Source organism: Carcharhinus amblyrhynchos, chromosome 25 (assembly GCF_965287045.1).
Source record: "Carcharhinus amblyrhynchos chromosome 25, sCarAmb.v2.hapA, whole genome shotgun sequence".
Classification (NCBI taxonomy): domain Eukaryota; kingdom Metazoa; phylum Chordata; class Chondrichthyes; order Carcharhiniformes; family Carcharhinidae; genus Carcharhinus; species Carcharhinus amblyrhynchos.
In genome coordinates, this window is record NC_137348.1 from 9,291,365 (window position 1) to 9,313,884 (window position 22,520).

A 22,520-nucleotide genomic window follows, 5' to 3' on the forward strand; every position below is an offset into this window, starting at 1 on the left:
AGGCCCTTCGGCCCACGATGTTGCGCCGACCAGTTACAAAACAATGACCCACTAACCTAAACCAATCCCTTTTCGTCCATAAACCTATCCACGGATCTCTTAAATGCCCCCAAACTAGGCGCATTTACAACTGCAGCAGGCAGGGCATTCCAATCCCTCACCACCCTCTGGGTAAAGAACCTACCCCTGACATCCGTCCTATAACTACCCCCCCTTAATTTAAAGCCATGCCCCCTCGTGCTAGATTTCTCCATCAGAGGAAAAAGGCTATCACTATCCACCCTATCTAAACCTCTCATCATCTTATATGTTTCAATAAGATCCCCTCTTAGCCGCCTTCTTTCCAGCGAAAACAACCCCAAATCCCTCAGCCTCTCCTCATAGGACCTCCCCTCCATACCAGGCAACATCCTGGTAAACCTCCTCTGCACCCTCTCCAAAGCCTCCACATCCTTCCTGTAATGTGGGGACCAGAACTGCACACAGTACTCCAAGTGCGGCCGCACCAGAGTTGTGTACAGTTGCAACATAACGCTGCGACTCCTAAATTCAATCCCCCTACCAATAAACGCCAAAACGATAGGTGCAGATTTGATGGGCTGAATGGTCTCTCCTTCTGCACTGTCAGCATTCTATAATTCTATGATACATTAAAAGAGAACAAATAAAAAAGACAGTGTGGACTCACTCAATGCACCACAAGAAACAACCTGATCTGGACCAAGAAGTATACAGGTCTATTCGTACTGGCTCTTCTGCAAAGGAACTGAGAAGTCTGTGATGGTTTCGGCTTCTAATTCACTGACTCCTGCTATAAAATGTCCAAGGGTGAGGACTGGACTAACCTCAGATATGATGCCTGCCCCCCAACAGGATGAATGTTCTGCTAATACTCAGTGTGTAGTCTCACTTGAGACAGGGTATCTCGCCATGCGTCACAGTGCCAATCGCAGGAATTGCATTAAATTTTCTGTTTGGTCACCTTGTCACTTTTCACTCACAGAAACGTACGTGTGGATTTTTTCACAGGAAGTATCAGAGGTCCTGGTACCAGTAAGCTTAGGCATCCTTAGTCAAGTTGAGTATAAGCAGTGCTAGAAACTATGCATAATGCAATACGAGGCCTTTAATGACTTGTGTACAAGCAGAAACAAGCTTACAGTCTTCCCGCAAGTCTTTCTGAAGTTACAAACACTTTGGCAATTATAGTCAATTACAGCAAATCAGAAACAAGCAATCTTTCTAATCCTTATTTGCATACATATTTGCCAATTAATCCTGGCTTTTTGCTCTTTCTCATTCGATGAAAAACTGTTTTCTGCTAATCCTTTATTTGCATAGCATATCCCCATATCTTGCCTTTGGTATTGCATAGAATCCCTACAGTGCAGGAGGAGGCCATTCAACAACAATCCCAACGAGGCTCTATCCCTGGAATCCCACATATTTACCCCACTAATCCCTCTAACATACACATCCCAGCACACTAAGGGGCAACTTAGCATGGCCAATACACCTAACCCGCACATCTTTGGAGTGTGGGAGGAAACCGGAGCACTTGGAGGAAATCCATGCAGACACAGGGAGAATGTGCAGCAGTTAACCATTGTGCCGGCCAGATTGAATAGATAGGTGATATATGGCCAGTGCAGTCATGATGGGCTGAAGGGCTTCTTTCCATGCTGTAAAACTCTATGATATCCCATGAAGGATTTTTTTCCGTTGCCTATCAACATTGAACAAAAGCATCAGGAGATTTAAAACTACTGGTCAAGAAGGTTACAAATAAATTATTTTTAAAATCATGAGATTTGTTGATAATCCTGACTCAGAATCAGATGAATTTCTACCACTTGGGAAACACTTCTTTTACTCCATCCTTGAAGTTACAAAGGCAGTGCTCAGAGTGAACCAGGCAAATCTGAATCCAATCTTTGCTTGCTCCAAAAACCAAATTTGAATTCCAGTTGAATCTTGTTCATGATCCCTACAGGAGAATTTTTTTTTGCTCAGAGGATTGTGAATCTTTGGAATTCTCTGCCTCACATGGCTGTGGAATAAGTATGTTGAAGAAGTGATTGGTTGATTTTTAAATACCAATGACATAGAAAGATATGAGGATAGTGTAGGAGGAAAAGCATTGAAGTGGACAATTAGCCACGATTGTAATGAATGTCAGAGCAGGTTCGATGGGGTGAATGGCCTATTCCTGCTCTTATTGTTCCTCTCAGTGTCCCTTATGGCAAACAAACAAAATCTGAGCTGACAGGATGAGGCATCTTGGATTTGATCCAAAGCTTGATATTGGCTGAAAGGCATTTTTAAACCGAGATTTCTTCACACAACAGCTCACAGGCTAAATGGGAAAAAAAGCTGGTGGAGGCATGGTGGCACAGCGGTTAGTACTGCTGTCTCAGCGCCAGGGACCTGGGTTTGATTCCTGCCTTGGGTGACTATTTGTGTGGAATTTGCATGTTCCCCCTGTGTCTGCATGGGTTTCCTCCAGGTGCTTCTGTTTCCTCCCACACTCTAAATATGTGCAGGTTAGTTGAACTGGCCACGCTAAATTGCCCCTTAGTGTCTAACTATGTACAGGTTAGGTGGATTGGCCATGCTAAATTACTCCTTAGTGTCCAAAGATGTGTAGGTTAGGTGGATTGACCATGCTAAGTTGCTCCTTAGTATCCAAATATGTCTGCGTGGGTTTCCTCCAGGTACTCCGATTTCCTCCCACAGTCCAAAGGTTAGGTGGATTGACCATGCTAAATTGCTCCTTAGTGTCCAAATATGTCTGCATGGGTTTCCTCCGGGTGCTCCAGTTTCCTCCCACAGTCCAAAGATGTGTGGGTTAGGTTGATTGGCTATGCTAAGAAATTGCCCCTTAGTGTCCAGGATAGCGGAGGTTAGAGAGATTACTGGGTAAAATATGTAGGGATATGGGGGTAGGGCCTGGGTAGGATTGTGTTCGGTGCAGACTCGATGGGCTGAAGGGCCTCTTTCTGCACTGTAGGGTTCTATGAATCTTTGAATCTATGTACAGAATAGCTGGATTGACCATGTTAAATTGCCCTACTGTCTAAATATGTGCAAGAAAGGTGGATTGGCCATGGTAAATTGCCCCTTGGTATCAGAGGGATTAGCTAGGGTACATATATGTGGTTACAGGGCAAGGGCCCAGGTGGGATGGTTATTAGTGTGGGCTCCATGGGCGTCCTTTTGCCCCGAAGGGAGTTTATGATTCTATTTCGGGGCCACACGTGGCTCAATGTGCTGTCTGCATTGGCACGGGGCGACTGGGCTGCATACTGCCAGCTTTCAGCCCTTATTTTGTCAGGTAGATTTCTATTCAAAGGAAGGATTACCTACCAAAGTCCCCATCAGTTCCGGGGTGCCTGGGAACTGCTTCCGGGTCGAGCGGAGCAACATGGCGGCGCCCATCGGTCTCCGCCTGGAGTTTCGGTGCGTGTGTTTGTCAATGAAAAGGGTCGGGAGGGGGATTTTTCCTGCTCACCCTTGCCCGGGGATGGCAGGGGGGTTGTCCGAGGAAACGTCCGGGCCGGTTTTTTAAAAGTTTAATTTCTCCCGGCTCCGCGGGCTATTTAAAGCGATAACTCCCGAAACCTCACCCCGGGGTGGGGGGCTGCCTGCTTCCTGCTGTCCTGGCCCCCGAGCTCTGTATTCCTCTCTGTCCCCACCTCTCCTCATAAAACTTTCCTTTAGAATTGAACACTTTGGCCATTTTTGGTCTTCGGACCAAATATCCTTCCTCCCCAGTGACTCAGTCTGATCTGTCTGGGAGGTTCTGCTGTGAAAAAAAACTCCTTCAGGGCGCATTTCAATATACCCCAAAGGCTGCCATGATTTTCTGCCGTTGGTTTGAGATTAAGTTTTAAATCTTATTCATTAGTGCCACAAGTAGGCTTATATTAACAGTACAATGAAGTTACCGTGGAAAATCTTCCAGTCACCACAGTTTGGCTGCACTGTTTGGGTACACTGGAGAATTTAGCACGGCCACGGCACCTAACCAGCATGTCTTTCTAACTGTGGGAGGAAATCCATGCAGACACAGTATGTGTACACTCTGCACAGATGGTGACCTGAGCCAGGAATTGAACTTGGATCCTTGGTGCTGTGAGGCAGCAGTGCTAACCACTGTGCCACCCATATTGCCGTTGGGGTTGGTGGGGAATAATTTTGTACAACTGTTGTTCCTGAATATTGGCAAAAGGTGATGCTGGGGATTAGCATTGAAGCCATTGACACCAATGTTGGCTCTCTTCACAGCATTGTTCGGGATGTAGTGGGGGAAAAACAGGGCAAGGGGTGGGTTCCATCGCATCACGCTGACGGAGAGTCCACCCACCAAAACTGATAATGCCTCATCTTCAGAAGCAACGAAGCAGTGCACACCCATATGCAGCAGGACCTGGACAAATTTTTGCATTGGGCTGATGTGTGGTGCAGATGTAACTTGCTGCTTGAGTGCCAGGAAACAACCATCTCCTTTGAAATTCAATGGCATTACTCACTGAATCCCCCGCTAACAACATCGTGGAGGATACCACTTACCAGAAACTGAAGAGGATCGGCCAAACAAATACTGAGGCTACAAGAACAAGTCAGAGGCTGGGAAATTTGCAATGATTAACTCATTCACCACCGGCCCCCTGCCAAAAAAAAGCCTGTTCACCATCTACGAGGCACAAGTCAGGAGTGTGATGGTATACACTCAATTTGCCTGGATGGGTGCAGCTCCAACAACACTCAAACTTGACACATCCAGGCCAAAGCAGTCCACATGATTGGCACCCCATCAATAACCTGAAACATCCACAGCCTCCAACATCAGTGCACAGTGGCAGCAGTGTGTATCATCTACAAGATACACTGCAGCAACTCAGCAAGGTTCTTTAACAGCACCTTCCATACCTGTGACCTCTTCCACCAAGGACAAGGGCAGCAGACACATGGGAACAGCACCACCTGCAAGTTCACTTACCAGCCTGACTTGGAAGTATTCCACCATTCCTTCACTTTCATTGGGGTCAAAATCTTGGAACTCCCTTCCTGACAGTATTATAGTGCACCTACATCACATAGATGGCAAAATGGCACAGTGGTTGGATCTGCTGCGGCACAGTGCCAGGGATCTGGTTTGGGCCACTGGTTGTGTGGAGTTTGCATATTCTCCCCATGTCTGCTTGGGTTTCCTCCAGGTGCTCCAGTTTTTCCCACAGTCCAAAGATATGTAGGCTAAGTGGATTGGCCGTGCTAAATTGCCCCTTGGCATCAGGGGGACTAGCTAGAGTAAATACATAGATTTACGTGGATAGGGCCTGGGTGGGATTGTGATCAGTGCAGACTCGATGGACTGAATGGCCTCCTTCTGCACTATAGGATTCTATGATTCAAGGAGATGGTTCACCACTATATTCTCAATGGCAATTAGCAAAGGGCAATTAAAATGCTGGCCTAGAAGAATGGTGCACCTAGCCAACGACACCTGGGCAGCACGGTGGCACAGCGATTCGCACTGCTGCCTCACAGCGCCAGAGACCTGGGTTCAATTCCTGGCTTGGCTCACTGTGGAATTTTCATGTTCTCCCTGTGTCTGCGTGAGTTTCCCCATGGTACTCCGGTTTCCTCCCAGAGTCTGAAAAATGTGCCGGTTAGGTGCATTGGCCTGAATAGACGCTGGACTGTGACGACTAGAGGAATTTCACAGTAACTTCATTGCATTGCTAATGCATGCCTACTTGTGACTAATAAATAAATTTTACCTACATCCCCTGGAACAAGAGTTTTAAAGAAAAGTTCTTTTCATTTATTTTGCGAAGAGTTAAATTACTCAACTTTGTTCTTTGTAATTAATCCATCATAGAGGTGGCGCAGAGCTGCTCTTCAATGGGGTGAAGGATCAACATGTCACATTGCCTGGCCAGCCAACACCATGTGAGTATTGGATTTCTTTAACATTCACTGCTTGTTGTTGAAAAGAAATTAAAGGGTGACACCTAAACTGACAGCTCGTAGCAAAGCCGAGGAATGGAGATTTGCACTGTTTATTGGCGGGGGGAAGAGAGGGCTGTTGGGAACAAGACATAAGAAAATGAGCTGCTGGGTCTGTCAAGCCTTCCCCGCACTTGTGACAACTGAAGAACTGTGATCAGTCACTCCCTACTGCTGGTCCCCACCTCCCTGCTCCGTGATCTTAAGGAGAGGCTCAAAATGATAGCCGGGTTAGGGGAAGCAAATTCTGAAAAATTCCTCTCTGGTAATTGAAGCCAGTTCAAGTGAACAGTTGGACAAAGTGTATTTTTAGAATCTGTTAATTGACTTTTCTTTTACGTGATGCGATCTCTGCCTCTGTCCCTTTTGAAAATGCAGAATAGAGTTAGCATGGCCCCACACTAACTGACAAATTGTTTCAGAGTCTGACTGCTTCAGGGAAAAGATTTGATTTATTATGTTATTGTCACATATTAATATACACTTAAAAGTATTGTTTCTTATGTGTTATGTAGACAAAGCATACTGTGCATAGAGTACATGGGGAGAAAGAAAGAAGAGAGTGCAGAGTGTAGTGTTGCAGTATCGATAGCGAAAGATCAGCTTCATGTGTGGTGGTCCATTCAAAAGCCTGATGGCAGCAGGGAAGAAGCTGTCCTTGATTGCCTAACTTCCAGCCTATTTGTGTTTCTGTGTACAGTACAGTACATTCTGCGCTTAATACATTTGTGGGTGGCACAATGATTAGCACTGCTACGTCACAGCTCCAGGGACGCGGGTTCCACTCCGGCCTTGGATCATTGTCTTTGTGGAGTCTGTATGTTCTCCCCATGTCTGTGTGGGTTTCCTCCAGGTGCCCCAGTTTCCTCCCGCAGCCCAAAGATGTGCAGGTTAGGGCATGCTAAATTGCCATTTAGTGTCCAAAGATGTATAGGTTTGGTAGATTGGCCATGTTAAATTGCCTCTTAATGTCCCAAGGTATCTAGTTTAGATCACAGAATCCTGACAGTGCTGAAGGAGGCCATTTGGCCCATCAATTCTGTACTGACCACAATCCCACCCAGGCCCTATTCCTGTAACTCCTCATATTTACCCTGCTAATCTCCCTGACACTAGGGTTAATTTTAGCATGGCTAATCAACCCTAACCAGCACATCTTTGGACTGAGGGAGGAAACCGGAGCACCCGGAGGAAACCCATGCAGACGCGGGGAAAATGTGAAAACTCCACACAGACAGTGACCTGAGGCTGGAATCAAATCCGGGTCCCTGGCGCTGTGAGGCAGGAATGCTGACCACTGTGCCACCCAGATTGGATGGATTCGCCATGATAAATGTGTGGGGGAGAGGGCTGGGTAAGATACTCTGTCAGAGTAGTTGGGCTGAATGCTTCTTCTGCACTGTAGGATTCTCAATTTTAATAGTTTAAACATACTAGGGACTACCCCCCGGTTAATATGGGCTACTGATGAGTGAAAAAGGTGCATCTGTTTTTATCACAAGATTTTCACTGAGCTTTGGATTGTATTTCACAATTGCACCCATCTCTCTCTCAAAATCAAAAACTGGCATACAATATATTGCGACCCCATCTCAATAAGTATCTTCATTGGAATAATTGATATGAACAAACACAAGTCATTTACTCTGTTCTACTGAAATGTGGTTGCTGTGCATTTAACTACTGCTGTAATTAGCTTATCATCACTTCAATATTCCCAGCGGTGTCTGTAATTAAACTCTTACTTGTTGCTCTGTGTTGTGATTGGCGAAGTATTAGGAGATAGTGAAGTAATCTGAGGATCCCTACAGTGCAGAAAAAGGCCATTCAGCCCATCAAGGCTGCACCAACAACAGTCCCACTCAGGCCCTATTCTTGTAACCTCTCACATTTACCCTGCTTATCCCTCTGACACTAAGGGAGAATTTAGCATGGTCAATCCACCTAACCCGCATATCTTTGGACGGCGGGAGGAAACTGGAACACCTGAAGCAAACACACGGAGACGTGGAGAATATGCAAACTCCATACAGGCAATGACCCAAGGCTGGAATTGAACCTGGGTCCCTGGTGCTGTGAGGCAGCAGTGCTAAGCACTGTGCCACTGTGCTGCCCAAGAATTATACAAGAATTGCCTGTATTTCTAATGGTTGTTAGCACTTAAGCAAGCAAGCCAGGATCAGTGACAAGTATTCTGACCTGGAAATAGTGTTTGAAGCTTATTTCTTTGAGATTCTGTGTCTCTATGCTTCTTAAAAAAAAAAGACTTACAAAATAAAAATATTCAATCCAACTATTCGCAGTATAATGAGCAAACATTGAGTGAGTTTCAGCTGGGCCATTGTGAGTTCAGTTAATCACTAAAATAAACTCTTTGATCCATGCAATACACACATGAAAATACGTACAAACATGCATCAGGAGCGAGAATAGGCCATTCGGCCCCTCAAGCTTGTGCCATGATCTTGATAACGACATGGCTGATCAGATTGTGGCATCAGTTCTACTTCCCCGTCTCCCCTTTATACTTTTTCACTTCCTTGTCGATTAAGACTCCTTTAAGTCGGTATTAGATAATATTCGATGCACCAACGTCTACTGGAGAAGGGAATTCCACAAACTAATGACTGTCTAAGAAAAATAATTTATTTTCATCTCTATCTTAAATGAGATGTCCTGTTGTTTTTAATTGTGTCCCTTAGTTCTGGTCTCTCCAATGAGGGGAAACATTTTTTTATCCACTTTGTCAAGTCTCCTCAAGATGTGTATGTTTCAGGAAGATCACCTCTCATTCTTCTAAATTCCACTGGGTATAGGCCTTTCCTCATAAAATAACCCCTTACAATCCCAGGAATGAGTCAAGGTGAACCTCCTCTGAAATGTAATGATATGCTTCCTTAAGTAAGGAGACCAAAACTGTACAGAGTACTCTAGATATGATCTCACTATGCCCTATACAACTGAAGCAAAACTTTCTTACTTTATGTTTAATTCTCCTTGCAATGAATGAGGACATTCCATTCACCTTCCTAATCACTTGCTGTACCTGCACTAACCTTTTTGATTCATTTATCAGGACACCCAGATCCCTCTGTAAAAGTTTATTTATTTATTAGTCACAAGTAGGTTTACATTAACACTGCAATATAGTTACTGTGAAAATCCCCCAGTCGCCGCACTCGGATACCTGTTTGGGTACATTGAGGGAGAATTTAGCATGGCCAATGCACCGAACCAGCACAACTTTTGGACTATGGAAGGAAACCCGGGCACCCGGAGGAAGCCCATGCGGGCCAGGGGAACTTGCAGATTCTGCACAAACAGTGATTCAAGCTGGACATTTAACCCAGGTCCCTGGCGCTGTGAAGCAGCAGTGCAAACCATTGTGCCACTGTGCTGCCCACACAGAGTTCTGCAGTCTCTCTCCTTTCAAAATAAAATCTTCCAGGCTACCTTTGTCAATCTAAATCATCCAATCTATATGTAGATTAAAATCGTCTATTATCATTGCTGCATCTTCCTTACAAACCTCCATGATTTTCTTCTATCTCCTACAGTGATATTAATGTCAGCCAGTAACTTTGTTTCTGTAAGACTACGCAGTATCCATATAGTATTTTATATATGTATGTATATACATAATATATATATATACTTTCGTAAGGGCTGCTTTTGTGGGGGTCTCAAAATTTGACTGCCGTTCCCTTTTCCTTTTGTATTGATAACTATTCCATGGACCTATGCATCCCAACCCCACCCCTTCCCCCAGGGTCAGGTCAGGTAAGCTATGGGCCAGTGGTCAAAGCACTACTAGGCAACCGTGGCATTGCTGCAGCAATGCAGTCTGAACCGTGACCATTGTCCTGTTGGGGAGCTCTCAATATTGTCCGTGGAAGGGCAAACAGATGAACAAAAAAGAGGGGCTCTCAGCTTCATCGGGGCGAGCTGCAGCCAAGAATTCCAAGCTGATGAATTGTAACAGTGCTGGCCGGCGACTGGGGAGACAAAAGGGAAAATGCCTTCACTTGTCAGAGAGTGAAAACCGCCGTGGCGTCTCTTCAAATGTTGGCCCCCGCATCCCCTCCATAATTCAGCAAGGTAATCTGGTGTGGCACAGTGCTGGTAGAGCAGGGGAAACCCCTGAGTTTGATTCACTCCAAGGTCCCTCATCTAGCCACAGTGGTTAGCACTGCTGCTTCACAGCGCCAGGGACCCGGGTTCGATCCTGACCTTGGGTCACTATCTGTGCAGAGTCTGCATGTTCTCCCCGTGTCTGCGTGGGTTTCCTCTGGGTGCTCCATTTTCCTCCCACAGTCTGAAAGACGTGCTGGTTAGGTACATTGGCCATGCTAAATTCTCCCCCAGTGTACCCAAACAGGTGCTGGAGTGTGGCGACTAGGGGACTTTCACAGTAACTTCATTGCAGTGTTCATGTAAACCTACTTGTGACGCTAATAAACAAACGGTAAAACAAGTGACAGTACTATGATTGACCTTGATGCCCATGTTGGGGGTACGAGGTGGGTTAACCTCAACTCCACCCCTGATTGTAATCTCGGTGTGGATGTCCAATGGGAGCCTAGCTGTGATGCCTCTCACAGTCAAATAACTACCAAGCGTGAAGAATGGTCGGCCGTGCATTCTGCAACCATGGGACACCAGTCCAGCAAAAAGCTACACTGTTTTGAAGGACTGATGGAGAAAATTGACAAAAATAATGGTTTGGAAACCCCACCCACCCTAGCAAAGAAATCGGGAAGAGATCCTTTAGCAGCTACTAACACAGTGTACAATTTGTACATAGATGTTCACAGCAGTTTGAGGCTGAGCGTGTAATACTAAAAGCAAATTGGGGCATGGTGGCACATCTGTGCTGCCTCACAGCGCCAGGGACCCAGGTTCGATGCCTGGTCTTGGGTGACTGTGTTCATAAAATCCTGTATCCTTAGCAGGGAAGGGGGGGGGATGCCCCCTGTCAGTGAGGGGAGGCAGAGGGGGTCCTCATCTTAAATTTTTTTTAAATCACGGTGCCTTTTAAAAACGATATCCTGTTCCCCCCCAAAAGCTGAGGATGCTGGGTGGGGCAGGTTCATTCCAACATTTGGAGGCCACTCAGCCTATCAAGTCTGCACTGACCATACCTCACTCAAGCCCTATCCCTGTAACCCCATGCATTTAGCCTAGCTAATCCCCCTGACACTAAGGGGCAGTTTAGCATGGCTGATCCACCTAACCCGCATATCCCGTGTCTGTGAGGGTTTCCTCCAAGTGCTCTGGTCTGCTCCCGCTGACCGAAAGACGTGCTGGTTAGATGCATTGGCCGTGCTAAATTCTCCTGCAGTGTAGCTGAACAGGCGCCAGAGTGTGGCGACTAGGGGATTTTCACAGTAATTTCATTGCAGTGTTAATGTAAGCTTACTTGTGACACTAATAAATAAACTTTACTTTAAAAACCTTTAAAGAAGGGTAGCAGAAGGCATTCTGTTGATTCACAATATTGTGATGCTACAGTTCAGTGCAAACACTCATTTCCACAATTCCCTTCTGGATCCCCTCTCTGTCCAGAGGCACCTTCCCTGCTGAGGAGAAGCCCAGCTCCTGAGTATAAGCTTCAGTGAGCATCGCCTGCTTTCAATTCAGACTGAAGCGAGACCTGGTTTATTCTTAAAGGGGCCTGTGTTTCTAACATTGGCAACCTTTCCACATGTTTGTACTCTGGATCGCGCAGCAGAATCCGGTAGCAGCATCGCGATCAACATTTGTCGCTGGACAGGCAACAACACGACATTGTTACTCTTCAGAATGTGATCCAAAATGCTAGTGAAGTATAAAATCCCACAACAGGATAACAATGAGCCAGGGATGTTGAGCCAGAGATCTGGGAAGCTAACTCCTGGGAATGGAAGGACAGCCTTGTGTTCAGGGAAATAGGTGCTGGGCAGGAATGGGAATCTACTGAGCGGATTGGCAGTGATGGCAGGGTGTGTTGTAGCTTGGGATAGTTGGCAGCCTGAAGTGGGCCTGTCTTTCCAGCTGTTCTGTAAATTCGTCTCAAATATTGGAATGAACCTGCCCCACCCAGCATCCTCAGCTTTTGGGGGAACAGGATATCGTTTTTAAAAGGCACCGTGATTTAAAAAAAATTTAAGATGAAGACCCCCTCTGCCTCCCCCCACTGACAGGGGGCATCCCCCCCCCCCCCCTCCCTGCTAAGGATACAGGAAACCACCCCACCTATGGACATATGAACCCCACCTGCCCCCCATGCAGACCTGTCTCCTCCCACAGACACAGGAAACCATACCCCCACAAACACAGGGCACCCCACCCTCCAGGCAACCCCCGCCCTCCCTCCCTCATGGACATAGGACAACTCTCCACACACTTAAAAATTTGATACAGTGAAAAGTATTGTTTTTTTTGTGTGCTATACAGGCAAAGCATACTGTACATAGGGTTCATAGGTGAGAAGGAAAGGAAAGGGTGCAGAATATAGTGTTACAGTCATAGCTAGGATGTAGAGAAAGATAAAAGTTAATGCAAGGTTGGCCCATTCAACAATCTGATGGCAGCAGGGAAGAAGCTGCTCTTGAGTTGGTTGCTACGTGATCTCAGACTTTCGTATCTTTTTCCTGCTGGAAGAAGTTGAAAGAGAGAATGTCCGGGGTGTGTGGGGTCTTTGATTCTGCTGGCTGCTTTTCCAAGGCAGCAGGAAGTGTAGACAGAGTCAATGGATGGGAGGCTGGTTTGAGTAATGCTCTGAGCTACGTTCATAAGCCTTTGTAGTTTCTTGCAGTCTTGAACAGAGCAGGAGCCAGACCAAGCTGTGATACAACCAGAAAGAATGCATTCTATGGTGCATCTGTAAAAATTGATGAGAGTCATAGAGGACATGCCGAATTTCCTTAGTCTCTTGAGAAAGTAGAGGCGTTTGTGACCTTTCTTAATAATAGGAACCAGGAGAGTGACTACACAAAGAAGTATTTTAATGGTTGTAAAACACTTTACGACCCCAGTGGTTGTGAAAAGGGCAAATAAATGGATGCCTCTAAAGATTATTTTCCCAAAACCAATATTGACAGTGATTTCAAATTTCCCCTTCCCCTGTTTGAATAGAACAACTCCAGCTTCTCCAGTCTGTCCAGGTAACCTCGTCCCTGGTATCACTGTAATAAAGACGTAACTCCACGATTCTTTTCCGTTTGAGAGTTTTTTTTGCAATCCCAGTGCCTATACACACACTTTGTTTAAAAAGAAGGAACTTGTCCCTTTAAGATGAAATGACCCAGTCGTGTCCTGGTGAGGTGTGAGAGATGGGCTTGTGTTTAATATTCCGTTCACACGCTGCTCATTACCAGCTGGTCATTCTGTGTTAGTTGGAGGAGTCCTGTTTGCTGAACTCTGAGCAAAGTTTAAACGGCCTGCGCCTCTGTGCAAATCACATTTTAAAAAGGCAAGTTTCTGCCTAATTAAACAATGAGCAGCGAGTCTGTGCAACATCTGTGAAAATCCATCTTCTGCCTCATTCTTTACACAAACCGGGGCTTTGTTACGCGCCATTCACTTGTAAATGTAGCCACTGATCCTGCAGCTTAGACTTTATTGGGGGTGGTGGGGGGTGGGGACATGTTTAGGCTGTTTTTAGATTGGGTTAAGTGCCGTGCTGCTGGCTCTCTTGTACTCGGTTCTCAAAATCCGAAGATTCACGTTTGCTAAGGCCAGCCGTCAGCCAAGGCAGATTTCTATCGCGTTGCTTTTGTGCAGCATCTTTCTCATATTGGGGTGTTTAAAACATCCTATGGTCAATTATATACTTCTTGGTTTGAAGTGTGGTCATTATTGTATTGGCGGATAAAAAAGTGGTAGCCAACTTGCTCACGACGTGGTGGTTAGCACTGCTGCCTCACAGCGCCAGGTACCTGGGTTCGATTCTGGCCTCGGGTCACTGCCTGTGTGGAGTTTGCACTTTCTCCCCATGTCTGTGTGGGTTCCGGGTGCTCCAATTTCCTCCCAGAGTCCGAAGATGTGCCGGTTAGGTTGATTGGCCATGCCAAATTGATCCTAGTGTCAGGGGATGAGCAGGGTAAATATGTGGGGTTACAGGAATAGGGTCTTGTGGTCGGTGCAGACTCGATAGGCCAAATGGCCTCCTTCAGCACTATAAGGATCCTGTGGAACCCCCATCCTGAGATTGTCCCTCAGCTCAGTGTCTGTATGGAGTCTGTACATTCTCCCCGTGTCTGCGAGGGTTTCCTCCCACAGTCCAAAAATGTGCAAAGATTTTCCATGTAAGTTGCCCTTTAGTGTCCAAGGATGTGCAGATTTGATTTGATTTATTATTGTCACATGTATTAGCATACAATGAAAAGTATTGTTTCTTGCACACTATGCAGACAAAGCATACTGTTCATAGAGAAGGAAAGGAGAGGCTGCTGAATGTAGTGTTACAGTCATAACTAGGGTGTAGAGAAAGATCAATTTAATGTGAGGTAGGTCCATTCAAAAGTCTGACAGCTGCAGGGAAGAAGCTGATCTTGAGTCAGCTGGTACGTGACTTCAGACTTTGGGTTGGTGGATTGGTCATGATAAATTGCCTCTTGGTCACCAAAGATGTGTAATGTTATTTATTAGTCACACCTAGGCTTATATTAACACTGCAATGAAGTTACTGTGAAAATCCCCTAGTCACCACACTCCGGCGCCTGCTCAGGTACACAGAGAGGATTTAGCATGGCCAATGCACCTAACCAATACACCTTTTAGACTGTGGGAGGAAACTGGAGCACCCAGAGGAAACCCATGCAGACAAGGAGAATGTGCAGACTCTGCACAGACAGTGACCCAACTTAGGAATCAAACCCAGATCCCTGGTGCTGTGAAGCAGCAGCGCTGACCACTGTGCCACCCCTAGATTGGGTGGATTAGTCATTGTAAATGCATGGGTTACAGAGATCAGGTGGAGGGGGTGAGCCTGGGTGGGATACACTTTCGGAGAGCCAGTGCAGACTCGATGGGCTGAATGGCCTCCTTCTGCACTGTAGAGATTCCTTAGTTCATCTGTATTTACCCTTGTAACGTAGGCAGCATGTGTGGATTGTACCCTGTAACCTGTTTCTGCCCTGTAATTTCAATTTAGAATCATAGAATCCCAACAGTGTAGAAGGAGGCCATTCAGCCCATTGAGTCTGCATTGACCACAATCCTATCCAGACCCTATTCCCCATAACACCATGCTTTTACCCCAGCTAGTCCCCCTTACACTGAGGCATAATTTAGCATGGCCAATCCACCTAAACTGCACATTTTTCAGCTGTGGGAGGAAACCAGAGCTCCTGGAGAAAACCCACTCAGATACTGTGAGAATGTGCAAGCTCCATGTGAGTTTGTTTTTCTATATACTGTGTTTGTGAAAGCCACCGCTCCATTCACCCCTGATGAAGGAGCAGCGTTCCAAAAGCTCATGATTCCAAATAAACCTGTAATAAAGAATAAAGGAAATTACAGCACAGGAACAGGCCCTTCAGCCCTCCAAGTCTGCACCAATCATGCTGCCCAAACTTAACTAAAACCCCCTACCCTTCTGGGGACCATATCCCTCTGTTCCCATCCTATTCGTGTATTTGTCAAGACGCCCTTTACAAGTCACTATCGTATCTGCTTCCACTATCTTCCCTGGCAACGAGTTCCAGGCACCCACTACTCTCTGTGTAAAAAATCTGCCTCGTACATCTCCTTTAAACCTTGCCCCTTGCACCTGTGCCCCCTAGTATACTTTAACCTGCTGTTGTGAGACTTTTTACTGTGCCCACCCCAGTCCAACGCTGGTACCTCCATGTCAAACTCCACACAGGCAGTGACCCAAGCCGGGAATCGAACCTGGGTCCCTGGCGCCATGCGGCAGCAGCGCTAACCACTGTGCCCAGATTTGGTTCTGTGCAGTTTGCCGCCGCTGTATCCTTGTAGCTGAGGATCTGCTCCATTATCTGTGGAAGGTCTGGACACCCAACGGTGCAAAATGACCAGCGAAAATCTGCAAGGCGTGAAAAGAAAAACACCAGCTGAGAGAGTGTTCTGGTGCCGGAGGCTCCCGACTTTATTGTGGCCTGGTGCAGAAGGTGATGCTGCCCCTGGCACTGTAACATGAATGGTGCCTGGGTCACATAACCCACATCAAACACACACTTTAGGTTGTGGTTGTAGGCATATGTGTGTAATACGTACTGTACACGGGTACCTTGGGGATCTGTGATGTTTAGTTGCTAATCTGTCATATCCACGCAAGTCCAAGTGCTAGCCCTTGTAATCCTTTTTATTTTTGATGTTTGTGAATTAAGTCAAAATCAATTATAGAAAAATAAACTGCTCGGAAACATGAAGCTGCAAATGAGTAGGCGAGCTGGCTTTTCTTTCTCCTTAACATGTAAGAGAGGCTTTTCAGTGCAAGTTTTATATCAGTATGATTCAAAAATCTGTACATCTGGCATTTATATTCTGTTGTCGCACTTTGTTGTTGTCGTGCTGCTGTTTCTGGGACACGGTTTTTTTGAACAAAATATATAAGATATGTAAAGAAGCAAAGGCAATTGTCTGCGATGCACAGGACCTGCCAACCATTGGCACAGCTTTGACACAGGAGCCAGTATGTCTATAACCTCTGACCTTAGCTCATCAATCGCACTTTTGAAAGGATTGACAGGAAGCTGGGCTGTGACTCGCAGTCTAAAGAGCAATTTAAAATGGCCTTATCCCCGGTTTCTTTAACAGCGGTTAGAGTCTGTTGCCCCCAAAGAAACGCTGCCTCATCGAAGCAGCAGAATAGTGACACTGAGCACCGCGGGTTATATCCTGAGGAGGTTCTGGTTTGCTTCATTCAGCCATTAGTAGGTTCCACCTGAGAGTATCGTTCAGCTTCAGAAAAAGTGTGCTTAAGTGGCAACCTCTGTGTGCCACCTTCTCTTTCTGACTGGCTTTGCATCCAAACCCCCTCAAGAACATTATAACTGTCGACAGTAAGTGGAGATAAACAGCATCTTGTGGGGCGCTGGTTTGGGGAATTCCCTTCTTTATATTGGAAATGGAAATCTATGAACGGAAAGCATAATCGTCGAATGAAATGTGGGTGGCACAGTGGTTAGCACGGCTGCCTCACATCAGCAGAGTCCTATGTTCAATTCCTGGCTTGGGTCACTGTCTGTGAGGAGTCTGCACATTTTCCCCGTATCTGCATGGATTTCCTGTGGACGCTCCCGTTTCCTTCCACAGTCCGAAAGACGTGCCCTATACAATTGCAGTAAAACATTTTTATTCCTATACTCAAATCCCCTTGCTATGAAGGCCAACATACACTTCTTCACTGCCTGCTGTACCTGCGTGCTTACTTTCAGTGACTGATGCACAAGGACACCAAGGTCTCACTGAGTATCCACCTCTCTCAATTTACACCCATTCGAGTAATAATCTGCCTTCCTATTATTGCTACCAAAGTGGATAACTTCACATGAAGGCTGGTTATGCAGCGTGCTGTCAGCAGGGCAACATCTCAGTGCTTTTTTTAAGCCCCAGTGTGTCTGAGCGATGTGCACATTCTATCCATGTAACTTAGTCCCAAGCGTTGATCATAAGAACATAAGAAATAGGAGCAGGAGTAGGCCATCTAGCCCTTCGAGCCTGCCCCGCCATTCAATAAGATCATGGCTGATCTGTCGTGGCTCAGTTCCACTTTCCCGCCCTCTCCCCATAACCCTTAATCCCCCCTCTTATCAAGAACCCATCAACCCGCTTCTTAAAAATATTTAGCGAGGCAGCCTCCACCACTTCAACGGGCAGAGAATTCCAGAGATTCACCACCCTTTGAGTGAAGAAGTTCCTCCTCAACTCCGTTCTAAACCGCCTCCCCTTTATCTTGAGGCTGTGCCCCCTAGTCCTACTGTCTTTTTTGAGCGGGAAGAGTCTCTCCACCTCTATCCTATCCATCCCATTCATCATCTTATACGTCTCAATGAGATCTCCCCTCATTCTTCTAAACTCTAACGAGTACAAGCCTAGTTTATTCAGCCTCTCCTCATAGCTCAATCCCCTCAACTCCGGTATCAGCCTAGTAAACCTCCTCTGCACTCCCTCCAGGGCCAAAATATCCTTGTGCAGATGCGGCGCCCAAAACTGCACACAGTACTCCAGCTGCGGCCTCACCAATGCCCTATACAGCTGCAGCAAGACCTCCCTACTTTTATATTCAATCCCCCTCGCTATGAAGGCCAGCATCCCATTCGCCTTCCTGACCACCTGCTGCACCTGCAAGCTGGGTTTTTGCGACTCATGCACAAGGACCCCGAGGTCCCTCTGCACCGTCGCCTGCTGCAGTTTTTCGCCACGTAAGTAATAGTCCTTCCTACCATTCTTCCTACCAAAGTGGACCACCTCACACTTGCCAACATTAAATTCCATTTGCCATTTCCTGGCCCATTCGCCCAGCCTATCTAGATCCTTCTGCAGACTCTCCACACCCTCCGCACAATTTGCCTTTCCCCCAATCTTGGTGTCATCAGCAAATTTCGACACCCTGCACTCGGTTCCCTCCTCCAGATCATCTATATAAATGGTAAATAGCTGAGGCCCCAGCACCGACCCCTGGGGCACCCCACTAGTCACCAACCGCCAATCCGAATAGCACCCATTGACCCCCACTCTCTGCCTCCTATTTGACAACCAATCCTCTATCCACGCTAACACCCTACCCCCAACTCCATGTCCCCTGACCTTCTGCAATAAAATTGTCCTTCACCAAGATGAGTCACTTAAGTGGCTCTGACAGATATTCTGGAGTACTTAGCAAGGAAGAGAGCAGGACTGAACGCACAAAGTTGGAAGGAAATGCAAGGTATGCCAAAAGATTATTGTTGAAGGATTCTTTCGTGTTATGACCATAAGCAATAGGAGCAGGAGAATCCCGCACAGCCCATCGAGTCTGCTCTATCATTCAATATGATCATGACGGTCTTTCACCTTCAACTCTATTTTCCTGCCTGTTCGCCATATCATTTTCTTCTCTGAGAGACCAAAAATATGTCAATCATAGCCTTAAATATAGTCTGAGCCCTTAACTTGTGTGGCCTTTTGTGTGGCACTTGTCAAATACCTTTTGAAAATCTAAGTATACTACATTAACTGGTTCCCTTTTATTTATCCTACCAGTTACATCCTCAACTCAATTAAATTTGTCAGACAGTATTTCCCTATTGTAAAATCAAGTGGTCTTGTTCTATTGACACTCATTGGATGGAAAGTCATTAGATAGGCAATGCAGCAATTTGGTTTTCATCGAATCCCTACAGTGCAGAAGGAGGCCATTCAGCCCATTGAGTCTGCATTGATAACGTTCCCAGCCAGGCCCTATGCCTGTAATCCCATTATTACCCCACTAATCCCCATGACACTAAAGGGCAATTTACCATGGCCAATCCAGCTAACCCACACGTCTTTGGACTGTGGGAGGAAACTGGAGCACCCAGAAGAAACCCACACGGACACAGGGAGAACGTGCAAACACCATACATACAGTCACTCAGGACCAGAATCAAATCCAGGTCCCTGGAGTTGTGAGGCAACAGTGCTAACCGCTATGTCACCATGAGTGAACGTCCCAAGGAACAGGAATATAGTTGCTGCGAGGTCAGCTAACTCTGGTAAGGAGGAAGTGGGCAATGAGTGGTGGACTGGAGGGAAAAAGAGTGCAATCTGTGGCTAAAGAATATTGCTGAGGGATGGCCGAATGTGAACGGTCCTGAAGGTAAGAATCTTGAGTTCCACAGAAAGATGTCGGTGAAGTTGGCAGAAGCTGGAACAAGTGAACTGGATGGGCACAGATTAATTTGCAAGAGGGATGAGAATTAACCAGGAAGTATGAATCACCTTTTCCACTCAGACAGCAGCGTCACTTTATCCATGGACCTTCAGACATAACCACCTTACATGATCAAGAATTGACACTAGTGGATTGTACCTTAGTGTGAGGGAGGTAGCACCTTCAGAAGAGGGAGAACTAAACATTCATGGAATCCCCACAGTGCAGAAAGAGGCCATTTGGCCCATCAAGTCTGTACTGCCCACAATTCCACCCAGCCTCTATCCCCATAATCCCATGCATTTACCCTGCTAGTCCCCCTGATACTAAGGGGCAATCAAGCATGGCCAATCTGCCAAACCTGCACATCTTTGAACTCTGGGAGGAAACCAGAGCATCCAGAGGAAACCCACGCAGATACAGGGACAACGTGCAAACTCCACACGACAGCGACCCAAGTCGGGGATTGAACCTGGATCCCTGGCGCTGTGAGGCAGCAGTGCTAACCACTATGCTACCGTGCCACCCTGCATTGTTTTAAGTTTTAAAGTTTATTTATTTATTAATGTCACAAGTAGGCTTACGTTAACACTGTAATGAAGTTATTGTGAAAATCCCCTGGTTGCCACACTCCGGCGCCTGTTTGAGTACACTGAGGGAGAATTTAGCATGACCAGCATGTATGCGGACTGTGGGAGGAAACCGGAGTACCCGGAAGAAATCCATGCAGACATGGGAAGAATGCGCAAACTCCACACAGACAGCCGGGAATCGGATCCGGGTCTCTGGCACTGTGAGGCAGCAGTGCTAACCACTGTGCCGTTGTTCCACTCCTGCCTTGCAGGGAGGAAAGGCAATGCTAAGTTTATTATTCAGAATACTTAGCCATTCCATACAGTAACTCCCTCCATCGCAGGCATTTAAAGTGAGCCGGGTGATTTGCTTGTGTAGGAAGATCAAAAGTTCAGTTTGTTTATTCAATGGTGGAGTAATCAGTGTGTTATTCTTCTTGTTTCTGTCACCTTAGTCCGGCCTCAGTGTTAAATTTTAATAGGCTGGGCACAGGACGCTGTTTCTTTTATTGAGATTAGCTTGAATTTTTATATTTGGGAGCGGGTGAACAAGGAACAAAGGGGTGCCATTATCCCATATTAACATGAAAACAAAGGCTACTCGAGGGCTCGTGTGCCAGCCGCAGAGGCTCTTGTGCGCTGCCATTGTTTCCAGTGGGAGAGTACCATCTGGGGGCTTCTGCCGTACAAGTCAGTTTATTTGCCAACATTCTCTGGGTGTGACAGTCACCACCACCCGCTAACTCTCCCCCGCCCCCTGTTTTGCATTTGGTGATTAGAAATAGCTGCACTTTCTTAAAGGTGCATTAACTTTAAGAAGCAAACTGTTTTTTTTTTATTGTGTCTGTTTGCGAGCACACAATTTTACTGCAATGAATTAAAGTTTATTTATTGGTGTCACAAGTAGGCTTACGTGAACACTGCAACAAAAGTTGAAAGCAAATTACTGCAGCTGCTGGAAATTGAAACCAAGAGAGAAGATGCTGGCAAAGGGTCGTCTGGACTCAAAACGTCAGCTCTTTTCTCTCCTGTCAGACCTGCTGAGATTTTCCAGCATTTTCTCCATTGAGTGCAGTGAAGTTACTGTGAAAACTCCTAGTCGCCACACTCCGGCACCTGTTTGGGTACACTGAGGGAGAATTCAGCATGGACAATGAACCTAACCAGCATATCTTTCGGATTGTGGGAGGAAAATCGAAACACCCGGAGGAAACCCACGCAGACGTGGGAGAACGTGCAAATTCCACATTCAAGGCTGGAATTAAACCTGTGTCTCTTGTGTTGTGAGGCACATTATGAAGTCTCTCAACACCAGGTTAAAGACGAACAGGTTTATTTGGTAGCACAAGCTTTCGGAGTCTCGCTTCTTCAGATGAGTGAGGAGTTGTGTTCACAAACAGGGCATATAAAGACACAAACTAAATTTACAAGATAATGATTGGAATGCAAGTCTTTACAGATAGTCAAGTGTTAAAGGTACAGACAGTGTGAGCGAAGAGAGTTAAGCACAGGTTAAAGAGATGTGTATTGTCTCCAGCCTGGACAGTTAGTGAGATTTTGCAAGCCCAGGCAAGTCATGGGGGTTACAGATAGTGTGACATGAACCCAAGATCCCGGTTGAGGCCATCCTCGTGTGTGAAACATGGCTATCAGTTTCTGCTCAGCAATTCTGCGCTGTCGTGTGTCATGAAGGCGGTCTGGGAGAACGTTTACCTGACGATCAGAGGCCAAATGCCCATAACCATTGAAGTGTTCCCCAACAAGAAGAGAACACTTCTGCCTGATGATTATTGAGTGTTGTGAGGCAGCAGTGCTAACGACTGTGCTGCTAAGTTAATGTGAATTGGAAAGAACCTGGCAGTCAACATTTTCAGTTTTCACTGCTTTTAAGAGGATTAAAGATTAGTTACCATATTTGCATCTGATTGTTTTTCAGGCTTTCCTTACACGCTGTTCCCCCGTTATAAGATATTTCATGGAAATATCGCACTGTGCAATATATTATTTTCAATTTCCCACCCTCCTGGTGTTAGAAGCTGTTCCTTCTCTTAAGGGGAGATGATGGCCTAGTATGATCACGAGACTATTAATCCAGA

General features: G+C 46.2%; 1 protein-coding gene across 3 annotated transcripts in view; it reads left to right on the forward strand.

Annotated features, from left to right (window-relative positions):
- Positions 1–3,406: 3,406 nt before the first annotated feature.
- urm1 (ubiquitin related modifier 1) overlaps positions 3,407–22,520 on the forward strand; it is a 59,378-nt gene continuing 40,264 nt past the window's right edge. For all 3 annotated transcript variants that reach the window (XM_080212306.1, XM_080212307.1, XM_080212308.1), the window contains exons 1-2: positions 3,407–3,459; positions 5,885–5,955. In XM_080212306.1, the coding sequence (XP_080068432.1) occupies positions 3,425–3,459; positions 5,885–5,955 (106 nt within the window). In that variant the 5' untranslated portion in view covers positions 3,407–3,424. The remainder of the gene's footprint in view (positions 3,460–5,884; positions 5,956–22,520) is intronic.